The sequence below is a fragment of the Muntiacus reevesi genome, chromosome 8, assembly GCF_963930625.1.
Source record: "Muntiacus reevesi chromosome 8, mMunRee1.1, whole genome shotgun sequence".
Lineage (NCBI taxonomy): Eukaryota > Metazoa > Chordata > Mammalia > Artiodactyla > Cervidae > Muntiacus > Muntiacus reevesi.
Genome location: NC_089256.1, coordinates 69,703,815 through 69,720,968, shown reverse-complemented (window position 1 = coordinate 69,720,968; position 17,154 = coordinate 69,703,815). Strand labels below are relative to the sequence as shown.

Below are 17,154 nucleotides of genomic sequence, written 5' to 3'. Positions count from 1 at the left end.
AGTTGGTGATGGACAGGGAGGCCTGGCGTGCTGTGATTCATGGGGTCACAAAGAGTTGGACACAGCTGAGTGACTAAACTGAACTGAAGTGAAAGGTTTTAGAAGAGGTGGGAAGAACATAGGCGGAACATGATGAGATAATTATTTAAAGCTCCCTTTTGCAATTGTATGTCTATCTCTATTTTTCTCTTTAGTCATTCTTAAAATTGCTCACATGTTGTTAATTCCTTGTTGCCCAAGGTGGTAAAACACCACATTTTCAGCATCATCCTAGGATTTTTTTTAATGGACTTTTTCCTATTTAATCTATAATTCTGGGGGGAAAAAAAAAAATCAGTCCAAAGAATCTATGTTAATCTCTCCTCATTTTTTCTCTTTTTTTTTTTCTTCTTCTCATTTTGTAAATCTGGTCACCATAGGAAAGACAGCAGTCATTCACTTCAGGGAAAGTCTATTTTAAGTACTAGCTACTGGGGGGTAGACAGAGGTGAGAGACTTTAATCCTTCATCTCCTCCTTTTCTGTAACAATGCTAGCTGGCAGGCAGTCAGCAGGAAAGTAGAAGAGGAGCTTTCAGAAAGAAAACATTCCCTGTAGAAAGTAGTGAGTGGCCCATTGTGATGTTGAACAAAAGTAGTTCTCCTGGAATTATTTTTCTAGGAAACTTGTTATGCCACTTTGACTTTATTCAGTAAATATATAAATAGAAGAAGAAAAGAAAGAAGAGATAAAAAAGAAAAGAGATAAACTTTTCTTTGATCCCTCATAATTAATTTGTTCTTGTTGACTACTGCTTTTGTTGATATTTCATAATTTGAAACCAAAGCACTTAGTGTTAATTTTGATAAGTGATTTTTATAGTTACTGTGTTTGTTTTGGACATGCTCATCTACTATTAATACTTTAAGATAATAAGTGAGAGGAATGGAATGTTTCTAAAGATTAAGAAACCTCACATTTTACCTCAGCATCACCCTAGAAGAGAAAGTTGTTTTCCCCTGAACAACTGTTAAATGTTTTTCTTTTCTTTTTTTTTTTTTTCTTTTCATTTAGCTAGTATTTGCCAAGTTCCTATAGCACAGTCAGGGCTTCCCTGGTAGCTCAGATGGTAAAGAATCTGCCTGCAACAAAGAGAATCCCGGGTTCAATCCCTGGGTCGGGAAGACCTCTGGAGAAGGGAATGGCAATCCACCCCAGCATTCTTGCTTGGGAAGCCCTTGGACAGAGGAGCCTGGTGGGCTACAGACCATGGAGCCACAAAGAGTCAGACACGACTGAGCAACTAACACACACACACACACACACACACACACACAGCACAGCACAGTTGGCATTAATTGCTCTTTTTTTTTTTTTCCTTCTTTTTTTGAGGTTAGAGTGAAGAGGCTGAAGACTGGAAGTTATTTTTACCTCAGCATAAATGGGCTGTACTTTTTAATATTATTGGAGCTGTTTTAGGTTGCTCTTTGTAATGGAGATGAAGCTTCTGTTTTCAGGACTGGTCATTGCAGTGCATTTTGAGGAAATAACATTATGTCCAACTAAAGCTACTATTTAAGCATTTTCATTACATTTTAAAAAGATGACAGAGATAAATCATTCTGTCACCTTGGTGTTTCTATTAACACCAAGGGTTTTAGCTATAGATGTTTTTTCTAGCTTTATTGTAGATTTTTAACATGCCCTAAAATTCTCAAGTTGATTAATTCACTGTTCTATGCAGTATCAGACAGTTAGCATGCATATTCTTTTGCTTTAATACTTTTCTTTAGGTCCCCCTTGAGAGAATTTTGCCAGAGATTGTGGAATAATAGGTGATAATATGTAGATTAGTTAAATGTGTGTGTGTGTACCCTTCATTTTTAGTTCCATGATAATAATATTAAATATACAGTTAAACTTTTCTTAACTGTTTTCCCTTTTTCAGATGATACTTAGATGGCTGTCACAGCTAATCTTCCTACTATAAGTAGAATCCTGTGGATAAGGGAGAGTGTGCTAACAGGGGTTATATCATTTAAAAACTTTCTTGCATTTAAGCCAGATTTCATGGGATCCTCATAAAAAGTACATAAATCATGGTATGCTGTGATTACAAGCTTATATTTAGTATTTTGTTACCAGCTCTTCCACAGTCTGAAATAGTGTTGTTCCCAGCAGCAAATTAGACTGCTTTGTAATATCACTCCTACCTGACTTTCAGCTTGGCATCTTCATATGTCTGTTAATTTTATATGAGTCATTGTATGTTTTAATTATGTGAAGCAACTTACAAACCATAAGTAGCTGTTAAGCAACCTGTTGTGTGTGTGTGTTTGTGTGTATTAGCATATAATTTATATAGTTCCTTGGCTTCTTTGTTTAATAACACTGTAGTGGAAAGATCATTATAATGATAATACTCTCCTTGTTATTAATTACAGCTTATCTTGTTTCCTTGTTAATGGATGCTTCTTACTACTGAAGGAGATAGTTACTTTCTTTGTTCTCAATCAGTATTAATTCTCTTAAGAGTCTGTATGCAATTTTATGAAATAAGATGATAGAGAAATAAACATTTAGTTATAGTAGTATTAAAAGAATACTTTTGTCCACCAGTCAATCCTAATACAAAGCTCTACTGCCGCTGCTAAGTCACGTCAGTCGTGTCCGACTCTGTGCGACCCCATAGACGGCAGCCCACCAGGCTCCCCCGTCCCTGGAATTCTCCAGGCAAGAACACTGGAGTGGGTTGCCGTTTCCTTCCCCGATGCATGAAAGTGAAGTCGCTCAGTCGTGTCCAACTCTTCACGACCCCATGGACTGCAGCCCACCAGGCTCCTCTGTCCATGGGGTTTTCCAGGCAAGAGTACTGGAGTGCCATTGCCTTCTCCGACAAAGCACTGAGTAAGCCTTAGTTTTCTTGACCAACATTATTTTATGTCACATATATAGAGAGGCACATGTGTATATATTATATATTCAACCATTTAGAATTATAGTTTCAAGTAAATTTGGGGATATCAGAGAAACCTGATTTAAATGAATTACATGTTACTGGAGGGTTAATGAGGATGAAAAATTATGGTGATAAAGGAGTGACATTATTGATTGGGCTCCTCCAATGGCTTAGCAGGTAAAGAATCTGCCTGCAATGTAGGAGATACAGGAGACACAGGTTCAATTCCTGGGTCAGGAAGATCCTCTGAAGGAGGAAATGGCAACCCACTCCAATATTCTTGCCTGAAAATGAATCTTACAGACAGAAGAGTGGGCTACAGTTCAAAGGGCCGCAGAGTTGGACAGGACTAAGTGACTAAACATGCACACATGACAAGGGGCAGTGAACATATGTGAGCATGGAAATAGGACGGCTATGTTGTAGGAAAATCATGGGAGATGTAGAAGGGATGGATTCGAGGAAAGGAAGAATTCGTTTGTAGGGAGTTACTATCTTGGCAAGACTTGACAATGGCCTCACCAAAAGGAAATAGAAACTTAAGGAAGTGGATTTCAATGTTATTGATAGCACTTAGTGACTATTTGGGGAATGGGAGAGGTAAGTAGTAAGGATAAATCCTGATATTTTCATTTAGGGCAACTGGGTGAATGGTAATACCCAAATCCAGAAAAGATGGGGTAGAATATGTTAGACCAGCACACCCAAACATAAGGAAATCTTGTTTATCATTACCCATTGTTCTCTTATAGAATGTACTGTTCCCCACCCCTCCCTCTGCTTACCTAGAACTCAAAAATATTTGGCAGCTTTGAGGGTCAGAATCACCCCAGAAATTCTTGGCTGCAACCAACCAACAATATGTGATAAATAAGGGCTGTATTTTATGCAGATGAATTTCTCTGGTGATAAGAGTTGTCTCCACTGGTTTTCTTCCTGGTAGGAAGATATTTTTACAAATGAAAAATTTCCTGTATAAATTTAAGTTTCCCTTACAAAAGGGGAAATGCATACTCTTATTTTTAGAGAGAAAAGGGGAAGGAAAGAGCTTTTCTTGAATCTGCTCATTCTCAGGTGTCTTTTGTTCAAAATAGTCCATATTTTAGAGAGCATATTTGAAGGGAGCATATTCTTATACCTTGCAAGCACATCTACCTAGTTCTTGGAATTATAATCTCAAAAATCCACCCTGGTTGCTGAGCTTGGAATTTCCTTCCTATGATAGTTTGCAGGATTGCAATTTTGAGAGGTTCTAATCCTTTTCTCTCTAGTCTTTTCTCTCCGTGGATACCTATGCTTTTGACCAAGTTGTTGTTCTACTTGTGTTATACAGTTTACTGAGAAAATAAATACCATCTCTGTGTAATTATTCCAGGTATTGCAGCACTTTACATGCACAGTTCCATGTTCCATAGTACAATGCCAACATTTATAACTTTGAATAACTTCTTCATAATTTTTCTTTCAAATCTTCATGTATATCTTCCCTGGAAAATCAGGACTAAATAATCACTTCAGTAACTACATACAAAAAATTTAAACTGTAACATTGGTATCTTCCAAATCTGTAGTTCCAGGTAGAACCTTCAAAATGAGTGACAGGGAACAGCATGATATTTTCTTTCGCTCACTCTCTCTTGGAACATTTTAGAATACAATGCTGGGCATACAGATAAGTGATGTGGTTGGAAATGTTAGTTTTTTATTATGTCACCTAAGTTGTTTTTAAAATATATATACAATAGTTTTTATAACAAAGTCTATACATATAGAGCAGTGGTCCCCAACAATTTTGGCACCAGGGACTGATTTTGTGTAAGACAATTCTTCTATGAATGGGGAGGGGAAATGTGAGCAATGGGGAACAGTTGTAAATACAGATGAAGTTGTGTTTGTCATCACCACCCACCTCCTGCTGTGCCGCCCAGTAATTAACAGGGACTGGGCACCCCTGATATAGAGGACACATTCATTCCAGTAACTTTCTCCCAAAGATTCTGAAAATTTTGATAATTTTAATAATTATATTAGTTTATTTCTCACCCTTCAGTGCAGCTATTTTAACGTCAGTCATGCCTTTTGTTTTTGACGCATATGAGTGTGTTTTAAACTAATGCATGCACTTTTTTCCCTCTTTCATTTACTTCTTTTATCTTTGATTCTTTTTTTTTCCAGAAATTTTTCTAAGTGTCATCTCTGATCCTTCTAGTTCTTAATTATTTGCTCTTGCAGACAAACCTACCTGCTCTCTCCTCCCATCTCTTTTCATTTTTGAAATTTAATTTGTCATTTTTCCCTCTTAAGTATTTTCCATTATCTTCTTTGCTAATCTATGTCCTTCTTTTCTTTGAGGTCCTTTATTTCACCCTTTTTGATGATAGTAATTTGTTCATCTTTGCAATACTTGTTGAAGGCATAGTATGTGTTAGGAACTGTGATAGGTGCTAGGAATGTAGTGATGAACACAGAAAGGCTCTCTGACATAACACATTTTAAGGACAGAAATAATTAAGCTGTGCATACAATACAATGTGGTAAGAACCATGGTGGAATGAAAAGTTTTGAGCTGTTAAAGGGGATCTGGAAGCACACAGAAGAGACCTCAACCAGAACTGGGTTGAAGAAGAATTCCTGCATGTGGATTAGTTAGGCAAAGAAGAGGTGATGAAGGCAGAATTTTTCTAGGCAGAGGAGGCCCAGCAGAGAGAGAGTGTGTGTGTGTACTCAGGGCCCTTTATTAGTATTGAAACTGTTTCAGTGTAACTGGATGTATATTTGTGTCACTTTCTGCACAGCTACAAAAGCTTTGGAGGTTTCTGTTTATTTTTATGTTTTACCTCTGCTCAAAAATAAGACTTCTCTCTTCTACTTTCATAACAACTTCCTGCATGCCATAATTCAGCTGGTAGATAATTGGTACTTTATACCTGTTGTTGACTAATTTTAGATGCCTGGGGCAGGTATGTTAATACATTTCCATTTTTGTCATAATGAGTGAGGATTGATATATGTATTTCTCCTCTTATGAGGAAGTCAGAATGTGATGATTATAGTGTTATATTGTCAAACATTCAATTTCAGGTCACTTTTGGTGAAGTATGAGATTGATGTGTGTGTTACACTATGCAATTGTACTAGGCAAAGGACTGCTTTATTTTAGAACAAACCACAATCTGGATTTTAAATCAGAGGTTTATGACATGTTAATAAAATGGGCCTTAGATAGTAAACGGTCAGCTCATTTTACAGGTGGAGAAACTGAGACCTGGAGAGGTTAATGAAGGAAAGAACTAACTGTGATGAGGATTTGGGTGTATGTGATGTTTGTTTTTATTCTGAAACTTTTGAGAATAACTATTCTACTTTTTTTTTTTTTACCATTTCTGTTGTTAACATAATTTATATAATCATTTTTCACTAATAAGCTGGCAAGCATGATGGATAGATTATTTTTACATTGAAAATTTAAAAACTAGATGTTTGAGCCTGAGTTTTTTTTTTTTTTTTTTTAAACTAATCTGACCAAGATGAAAAGTCAAGGAATTCTAGAGGAATGAAATACAGATTGTTTTTTACTCTAGATGTCTTATGGGAGACAGGGATTAAATAAATTGACTTATTTTTGTCATCTACTTCCTCTCTTGTAAACAAATAAAGATAAATCTCCAGTGTGTTGCTCATCTTTGCTAGGGATGGGTGTTTTGTTTGAGGCAGTACAGTTGAACCTAATACTATGTTTCTGTTGAAAAGCAATGTAAATATCAGTACCCTTCTTTTACCAGTGAGGACCTTGAGGTGCTGTAAGATTGGATGGACTCATTTCTTTAAGGTTTCTCAGTTAATAAGTAACAGCTGATGTCAGAACATGGTGACATCAGAGCTGTGGTTCTGCATTCTTTCCGTTCAGAAGGAGGGGGACAAAAGGAGGGTGAAGGGAGGGAAGGAAGAGGGTGTAGGAGGAAAAGGGAGAACTAGGACTAGTTCTAGTTCACAGCTAGAACTAGAGCTACTCCAAAGCCTACAAGTAACTAATTCCCATGGTGTTCCTTATTTTCCCATATTTTTTTAGTGGACATTGCAAAATTCACTTTAAATTTTACTTTATTTCTATAAGGTAAGCAGATTGGGAGCACAAAAAAAAAAACCAAACAAAACACTGGCTCTGTTCCATGCCATGGTGGTAGTACAGACACTCTTTTGGCAGGAAGTATTGATAAGTTTCTGGACTAAAGCGAAAGTAGGGAATTCAAAGTTAACACCAGAATTGAAACAAAGCCACGTTTTGTGAAGCGCACACTAGTAGCAGTCCATTGGATCAAAGGATATGATCTCACTTCACAGTAAAACAGGTCTTGCAAGCCCAGGTAACTCAGGAAGCAGAATGGTAATTATTCACAGAAGAAAGCAGGCAGGATACTGTTACACTACTACAGGGGAAAGTCACAAGGTCACTGGCTGCAGGGTGACTGACACAGCTGACGCTGCTTGGCCCCCTTTAAACAGAAGTAGTAAAATGGGAGAGAATGAAGCAAGTTTACCTAATACCGCTTTGCAAGGTAAGTGCCAACAGCCTCTGAAATGGTTGCAATCAGATGTGTAAGTGGTGTCGATTTCAGAGTGTGTGTGTGGGGGGTGTGTGTGCGTGCGCACACCCCTGCTGCGTTTCGAGGTGTGCTTTGAGGGTGGGGAAAGAAGTGGGGATTGTTTCTGAAGAAGCAGCTGTCTCATCCGTTTTTCTCAACTACTCAACCTACACAGAAACACAAATTTGGTGGAGTAGGGAAAATCTTATCTTACTTGAGCTATACTGCTGGAGAAATGGTACAACCTACTTCCAGTCCATTTTCATGCGAAACTCTTCCCAGTATTGACAGAATATTGATTTTTGTCCTTGCCTGTGAGATTTTTATTTGTAATCAAACTTTACCATCTCTGGGATTTACCAGTCAAGTGTCCTTGTAATTAATATTACCACTTTTTTAAGGTAGAAAACAAGTCTCAGAGGGCAGTGTCTGGTTGGGGAGTGTGGTTGATTTTATAGGTCTTACTTTACCTTTGTCCTTTAAAGGGACTGGCTTTATTGACATTGGCTTGACCAGGCTACTGTGGCTAGCCTTGTTGATTGAAACAAATACAAGTTGCATCACACTTTCTACTTTTTTGAGTGAGAAAGTTTCTTTAAAAAAAAAAATGGGCAGAAGGCATATTTGTTGCCATGATTTCTAGTAGTCTACTCTCTTGTTAATTATTTACCACCTTTACTAGTGACATTTTGATCAAGGTCTTTATAAAGAAGTCTCCTTGATAATGATGTTTTTATTTCCTTAAATATGTTCTTGTGAAGCTTACCAACAAGAGAATACTCAAACCCCTGTTTTCCTTTAAGTGTAAGTAACCAAAAACATAACTACATCTGTGAAATGTAACACATCTGAGGATAACAAGACCATCATAGACATGCTTGGTTATAAACATGTATCACCCATTTTTATAGAGTTAAATAATCATCCAGAATACCTGTTGTTTTTTCTTCTGTATTTTCATTAATCCTTTCTCTACTTACTTTGCTTAAAAAATCCCAGAATTGTATTTCTATTTCTGTGTATTTCCTAAAAAAAAAAAAAGAAAAATTGAAACACTGTGTAAAATGCTATTAAAAAGTATCTTTAATGTGAAGAGTAATTTTAAAAGTTATTAATTGCTTTCTATTGAAGAAAGGCAGCAAGGTAAAAGAATGATTCAGTATAACTCTATGAAATAATTTGTGTTTTATGGATAAAATGTATGTGATTATAACATATGCCTTGCCTATTTCTGTAATGTCTTTCCATAGGAAAGTATATAGGAAGCATCTAGGTTGTTTGAGTTGTTCATATAGTAATAATTTCGTATCAAATGTGTATGACTGTTTGGCAACCCCCAGAATAGCCCATCGTAGCCTGTCTTGTGCATCATCTGTGTCTGTGTTTGGGATTGAAATAAGCTGAGGAGTACCCTGGCAGCTCTCCTGTCCCCTCATCATCCCTCTTTGTGTCAGGATCAGCGATAATATTTGCTTCTTATTTTAGAGTCCCAGAATGTGCATAGATTGTCTGTTGTTTTGTGGGAGTTTTTGTCTCTTTTTTTCCTGACCCTTTTATATCTGTTGTGAGTCTGGTAATATGTTCCATTTGCGAAGGATGAATTTCTCTTCCTCCTATATATTGGTTTTTCCAATTATTTTCAAAATCAATTATTAGCACAAATCAGAAAAGCGTGCATAAAATTTAAAATAAGAGCTATGTTAAATAATTTGAATGTCATGGTTTGTGTTAGAAAACAGTGTGCCTTGATTCATAAAGTTTTGTAGCTGGGGAATACTTGTGAGATCAGTTCTGTCCTGGGGTATTTTCCTGTGTGCACTCTGCTTAAACTTTTCAATAAGGAATGTGTTCTCTTCTGATCTTATCTGAGTAGAAATGCATCCTTGGTAGGTCTACAAATAGTTCAGATCTCTCTTCTTGGAGTGTTGAAATGCTTCCATTCTAGACATATTTGCCTTAAGATTATTCAGTGAACCTATTAATCAGTGAGAGTTAATGAGAAACAAGGTGCTTCATTAGTTTGAAATTACTTCTGGATCTTGTTTTAATTATAAAGGAAAACACAGTGAGAATAATTTTTGCCTTTATTTGTATGTGTGAAGGTAAGAGATTTTGCGAAGGTTGTCTAATAACAAACCAAGATATATCCAGGAGTCTTTATTTATGGATTGCTCTAACAGTATTCTATTTTCTATGCCATAATCAGTCTTATATCTGAGCTTGAGTTTTAAAATTATCAAAGTAAATGAAAAATGCATTTTGAAATGTTGTTTAATTTTTCTTTGGATTTAATAGCTTTTATAGAGGTTCTGAAGTTCTCTAAAATAATACTGCTTATAATCAGCTCTGCTCACAAATAAGTATTCTTTAACAGAAGTGACTATATTCAGATGTTTTCTACACTTAGCCTATAAATGATTTAAATGTTTTGGCTATGAAGATAGTAAGTACTTAATAAATGATAGATTATCATTAGAGCTCCATAGTATGTTTTGAATAATGGTTTTCTAAGGCCATTGTATGTATCTAGATTATCTAGACTCACTGGGCCATCTCTAGTTACAACTTGAAGGGCTAGCCATAGACACTGTCAAAAATTATTCATTTTAGCACTATATCCTGTAGGCCTCTGACCATTATTATACCCAAGTTGCTGGCAGATTATGTCCTGATTAAGAGCCCATAAGCTATCAACATTTAATGTTTCCAATGATATTGGGAATCTATCTTTTCCTGAAGGAGAGTGAAATCTTTCCAAAGTTATTTTCGGCTTAATGTGAACAGACTTCAGTTATCTTTTCTAACCTAAGAAGCAATCTCTCCCTTTTAGCCTCAGTGATAAAGTTAACTCAACAGACAATTATGTAAAACCTTCATACATGAAGGTTCATATATTCTCTGGATTCATAAAATAGAATTATCTTGGGTAGAAGAGAATACTAAAAAATGTTTTCTAATTTTTGAAAATAAAATGTACAAATAATATGGCATGAGGAATAGGGATGAGTGCATTTTTTCATTGTTATTTGCTAAGGAAAGGAAGCAGCATTTCCTTACATAATATCTGTAAGCACATGTACCACTGAGTGGCAGATTGTCAGTCTGTGACAGTAGTGAATGGCCATGGCTGAGATGACAGGATGGTGGCAACTCCCTTCTTGGCAGGGAGTTATTTGCAAATTGACTTAGGATAAGGTTTCTCTACAAACCTGGAGACCCAGGTTCGATTCCTGGGTCTGGAAGATCCTGGGGAGATGGGAATGGCTACCCACTCCAGTATTCGTGGCTGGAGAATTCCATAGACAGAAGATCCTGGAGGGCTACAGTCCCTGAGGGTCACAAAGAGTCAGACACAACTAAGCTACTAACACGCACACACACTAGATTTCCCCAAAGGGTATCCTTGAGCATGTATGGGACCCTAACCTAGTCCCTCTCAGGAAGGACAGGTATTGTCTGCTTCTCCCAGGCCTCTCATTAACAGGCAAGGCAGACCCTAGTCAGAATTGTTTTAAAAAAAAGTAGGTGGGGGGAATAATCTCTCAAGGCTCAGCTGTGTTCCTCATCTGCGGACTCCCTCCTACCTCAGGAATTCAGCCCCATGAGCTCTTGTTTTCCTTCTCCCCTTCCTTGGTCAAACAGGTCCAAGGCCACCTGCCTTTTTGTAAAGGATTGTTGTTTAGTCATTCAGTCGTATCCAACTCTTTTGCAACTCCTTGAACTGTATGTGGCCTGCCAGGCTCCTCTATCCATTGGATTCTCAGCAGGAATACTGGAGTGGGTTGCCATTTCCTTCTCCAGGGGATCTTCCCAACCCAGGGATGGAACCCATGTCTGCTGCATTGTCAGGCAGATTCTTCACCACTGAGCTACCAGGGAAGCCATTTGTAAAGGATATGATTTATCCTTAGAACTATTTTAATAACAGGAATCTCTTGAGTTCAGTGCCAGAACAATCTTGTGAGAGGGGATCTCTTTGAGTGGAGTTTCCTCTGAGCTACTTAACACACCCTCTGCTCTCAAACTGCCTGCTTATCAGCTCCTTGGATGTTTTTGAACACCTTCTAATTAAAGTCCTTTTTCTTACCTCAGTTCTTTGTTCTCTAGGTTTCAGTTCAGTTCGGTTCAGTTCAGTCACTCAGTCTTATCCAACTCTGTGCGACCCCATGAATCCCAGCACGCCAGGCCTCCCTGTCCATCACCAACTCCTGGAGTTTACCCAAACTCATGCCCATCGACTCGGTGATGCCATCCAACCATCTCATCCTCTGTTGCCCCCTTTTCCTCCTGTCCCCAATCCCTCCCAGCATCAAGGTCTTTTCCAATGAGTCAACACTTCGCATCAGGTGGCCAAAGTACTCTAGGTTTAGGAACACCCTATTCTAAAGGCTACAAAAGACTAGAACTCTGTGGGAAAGATGTTTCTAAGTTCAGAAGTTTGGCTAGACCCTTTCAAATGTAAGGCCAGTTTTAGGTTGCTGTCAGCAGAGAGGAGAGCTCTTCTCCAACCCTCTGAGGGAGAATCTGGCTGTCAGAACCAGGGTAAAGATTAACATTTTCAAGGTAGAGAGGGAGTAGAGACGACCTTAAGTCCAAAAATTTTACTTTGTAGAGGAATGGAGATCCTTTGAAGATACAAAAATTGTTCTCAGTTCCTCAGAAGCAGTTGCCAGAACCCGTCTCCACCCTAGCTGCCTAAATCCTATAATTTGATGGAGGGATTTGGCACATTGTTTTCTAGGAGTATTTACTTTATAGAGAAAGAAATTTAGGCTTAAAAATGCTTTCCATATTGACATATTTTAGCCTCTGTGGTATGACCTGTAAATCACTATCCAGTGTTCAGCCTGATTTTTAAATGACTGGTCCATCCAGGAATCCAAACTTGGGTCTTCTCTTGACTACATAAAAGTTACTTAGGCTCTTGAGACATATATTAACTTTCATCACAAGGAGGAATTAGCTTGAAATTCCATCAGTTCTGTTCAGTCGCTCAGTCGTGTCTGACTCTTGGCGACCCCATGAATTGCAGCACGCCAGGCCTCCCTGTCCATCACACTCCTGGAGTTTACTCAAACTCACGCCCATAAAATTGGTGATGCCATCCAGCCATCTCATCCTCTGTTGTCCCCTTCTCCTCCTGCCCCCAATCCCTCCCAGCATCAGGGTCTTTTCCAACAAGTCAACTCTTCGCATGAGGTGGCCAAATTATTGGAGTTTCAGCTTCAGCATCAGTCCTTCCAATGAAATTCCATAGGCACATGCAAAAAATATTTCTCCATGATTCAACCATTTCTTTAGAAATTATACTTTTTCTGTCTGGCTAGTATAAGGAAAAAATCCAGGTGGGAAGATGCCTTATTGTCTGAACTTCTGTCTGTGTTTCTAAGTTGCAGCCCAAGGGCAGCAGTACTGTATACCCCAACCAGTTAAACTGGTTTGGTGTGTCTGTTTACTCTCTTTGGTGGGAAAAGTATCTCACATTCATCATCATAAACCATGCCTGTGAGTACTTTGAAATCTTTGTAAAACTCCAAAGAGAACTCACCAGTTTGTGAATCTTCCTTCCCACCCACTTGAATTTTAATAGCATTTTCAGTTATGACAAGGGCATAGAGCTCTTGTTTAACCATTTGCTTTCCTGGAGGTAGCTTTCAGTTGCTCTGAGTAAGAGGTTGGTAGACTTGAGACACTTTGGAATTGAAATTTAGATATTGAGGCAACAGGACATTTTGGAGTTGAAACTTCCAGAAGTTCTGCTGGAGAGGCCTTATAATCTAAGGACAAAATCAAGCATAATATGAGGAAATAAAACTGCAGAGAATGTGAAAGCATGAAATTCCAGGTGCGTCTGACCACAAAGTATGTAGGCAAAAATGCATGGCTTGGGGATTTTTCAAAAGTGCAAGGCAAAGAACCCTTGGAACAGGCAAATAAAATTAGAATATGAACTCCGAAGTCAGACATAAGAAATAGTTAAGGAAGTTAATGAGAAGAAATAGTTAAGGAAGTTAATGAGGCTTCCTTGGTGGCTCAATAGTAAACAATCTATCTGCCTGTCAATGCAGGGGATGTGGGTTCGATATCTGGGTCTGGAAGATCCCCCATAGAAGGAAATGGTAACGCAATCCTGTATTCTTGCCTGGGAAATTCCATGGACAGTGGAGACTGGCAGGCTAAAGTCCATGGGGTCTTAAAGAGTTGGACATGACTTAGTGACTAAACAACAAGGAAGTTAACATAACTGCACTGAGAAGCTCTTTTTTCTTGTCTTTCTAAATGGAAATAGGATCTTTACCTTCTTAGAAATAAAAGAGCAAGTGACATATTTGAATGAAAGGTAATAAAAGCAGTTAATAATGTAGAACTCAATTAAGACCTGCTATTGGGGAAAAACCAATGCTCAGACACTCTGAAATTTAGTTTGTTCTTAGACTGAAATGATCTGAAATGCAAAGTTTAATCCCTTTGATTTAAATGATATTTTATGGCACTGAAATTGATTTAAAGGGAAACATTTTAAGTTTCTATTAAAGTTACTGTAAAACCTTCTTGAAGAAAAGGTGATACATACCTACAGGATGACTTGATTATTTAAGCATTATTATTAATAATGCAATTAAAATATGTTCCATATATTTAAAAGGCTGGAGCTGTCTTTGAATCTACTTTCTTTTTCTTAAAGAAATGAAACTAAGCGTGCAGTAATAATCTGATGATTATACATGTATAAACACCATGTAATTATTCCATTCTATCCCTATTCTCTAGATTTTGGAAAGAGTTTAGACAAATTTAGCTAATTGAGTAGTATAGTAAGCCAAATTTCTTTGTATCACAGCTTTTTGGGGGGGAGGGTTATTAACCAAGCATGTACTTGACATTATTGGAGTGCATTACACTTGATACATCAGGGAGGGAAAAATGAGATGCCGATAAGATTGCAAATAAAATGTGATTAGTTTGAAAACACATAAAAGGGCATTGAACTTCAGCTGATCCTTTGAGCTTCTAAACTCTTCAGGAAGAGTATGGGTAAATAGTTTTATTTAACAGGGCTATTTTGTTATTCTATTGATAGATATGTTTAACCATCTCCACAGTTGAACAGTTTGGAAGGCACATTTATAAATGCTGTTATATTTATGCTGAAAATTTATACTGAAATTCACCTGTCCTCTTTAAATCTCTGATCAATGTAATGCAAGTTGTATATTGTGCACTAAAAAATTGAGTGTGAGGTAGAGGATTGGTGTAAAATCTTGTCTACTAAAAGAGTTTGAAAGAGAATTATCTTGAAAACTATTAAATTTAATACAATTCATATAAACATGCAAAAAATGTACATGAACACCTATTAAACAACATGATCACCTTTGCCATGTGACTTCAGACCTTGGTGAATGATTCACTTCAATGATTGTTTATAATTTTGAAATCATTTCATCTCAGTGATTCTTTTGGTTTCTCAAAAGTGAGTTCCTTTGCCAACAGGGCATGAGAAGCAGAGAGGACTGAAGGGTCACTGTGCTTTATTTTCCTCTTTGTGTATGGACCTTTAATACAATCACAGACAAGTCATGTGTGTTCTTGTGCTTAGTCGCTCATTTGTATCTGACCCTTTGCCACCCCATGGACTGTAGCCCACCAGGCTCCTCTGTCCATGGGGATTCTCCAGGCAGGAATGCTGGAGTGGGTTGCCATTCCCTTCTTCAGAGCCTATGTTGTCTTAAACTATTGATAAAGCTTGAACAAATTTTCATCACGTCCACATTTCTTGGTGGTAGGTTTTGGAGATCAAGAATTATACTTTGCCACAAAAGGAGAAAGTTGCTTCCTGTCTTCCCAATTTGTGGTATCGCTATAACCACAGACACATATCTGGGAATTTGTAGAGAAATCTAGGAATTTATAGACAGTTTCACAGATCTAATGTGAACTGATTCTGGCCAGAATGAGTGGCAGAAGAAATAAACTTTTTCCTGGCAAAATGAACAGAGACAATCATAGAATTTTATCTATCCATGTATTTACTTGCTTTGGTTTTCACTCTTATTGAAAACAAAAAAGATTTTCCAAAAATCACTATGGTGGACCATTAAACAACATGGGTTTGAACTTCACAGGTCCACTTATATGTGGATTATTTTCACTAAATGCCCACTACAGTACTACATAATCTGATGTTGGAACTGAATTTGGAACCACATGCCAGAGGGCAGGAGGGACCAGACTATGAAAATAGGCTACAAATAAGTAAATATAATTCAAAATGGGATTAAAATAATTTGTCAAAATTTGTGTATAAAGTATATGCCAAAACATTCTAAACAGCTACTGAACAAGCCACAGATTTTCCTTCAAGCTTCCTAGCAGCCAAAAGAAAATAAGAAATTGGTTTTAAGAGTTATGGTGTTCAAATCACATAAAAATGTAACATTATTCAACAGATGCCTAGTTTTCTTGATTAGACATAATGATAGAAAGAAAACAAAATAATTTCTACAGGTGAAAGAAGACAGGTTAAACTAGAAGAGTTTTTATTAGGCAATACTGATGATAGACTATTTTCCTGGGCTCCAAAATCACTGCAGATGGTGATTGCAGCCATGAAATTAAAAGATGCTTAATACCTTGGAAGGAAAGTTGTGACCAACCTAGACAGCATATTGAAAAGTAGAGACACTACTTTGTCAACAAAGGTCTGTCTAGTCAAGGCTATGGTTTTTCCAGTGGTCATGTATGGATGTGAGAGTTGGACTATAAAGAAAGCTTATTGCTGAAGAATTGATGCTTTTGAACTGTGGTGTTGGAGAAGGCTCTTGAGAGTCCCTTGGTCTGCAAGGAGTCCATCCTAAAGATCAGTCCTGGGTGTTCATTGGAAGGACTGATGTTGAAGCTGAAACTCTAATACTTTGGCCACCTGATGTGGAGAGCTGATTCATTTGAAAAGACCCTGATGCTGGGAAAGATTGAGGGCAGGAGGAGAAGGGGATGACAGAGGATGAGATGGTTGGATGGCATCACTGACTCAATGGACATGGGTTTGGGTGGACTCAGTGAGTTGGTGATGGACAGGGAGGCCTGGCGTGCTGCGGTTCATGGGGTCACAAAGAGTCGGACACGACTGATCAACTGAACAGAACAGTTTAAAAAATATGAAGAAAATAGTATTAACTAAATGTCAGAATCTTGACATGGATGATTTTCTTTGAACTCCTATCAGATATTTGTGAGAAAAAAATTATGCAGAAAAAAATTTCAAACATATAATAAATCTGAGAATAAAAAGAAAGGAAAAAAAAACAAAAGAACATTTAAGAAATATAGACTTTATGAAATTAAGTTGAAATGATTTACACACCTAAAATTTCAGAATATAAAATTAGATCATTTTGAAAATTAGGCTACTATATATATTTTATAAGTGCATGGTCTTATGGAAGTGTCTCTCCTGGAGTGGATTTTATGTGGGTGTTATGCGTTCATGTTGGTTAATGAAAGGTTTAGTACAGTCACTGTAACCGATTTGGCATTGGAGCTGTGGGTGGCAGATAGAGCAAGGATAGAAATTAAGAAGAAAGAACAACATGTTGATATTGATAATATTTATGGTGCATTATAAACCTACTTT

The 17,154-nt window shown here is 37.4% G+C and overlaps 1 protein-coding gene across 5 annotated transcripts in view; it reads left to right on the top strand.

Moving 5' to 3' along the window:
• Window positions 1-17,154, top strand: part of NAALADL2 (N-acetylated alpha-linked acidic dipeptidase like 2) — a 1,500,734-nt gene that overhangs the window by 414,866 nt on the left and 1,068,714 nt on the right. Inside the window, exon 1 of one of the 5 annotated variants that reach the window (XM_065942420.1) lies at window positions 7,373-7,493. The exons of the other annotated variants lie outside the window; for them this stretch is intronic. Within the exon in view, the coding sequence (XP_065798492.1) occupies window positions 7,451-7,493 (43 nt within the window). The 5' untranslated portion in view covers window positions 7,373-7,450. Of the gene's footprint in view, window positions 1-7,372; window positions 7,494-17,154 lie in introns of those variants that run through there. 5 annotated transcript variants of the gene reach the window in all.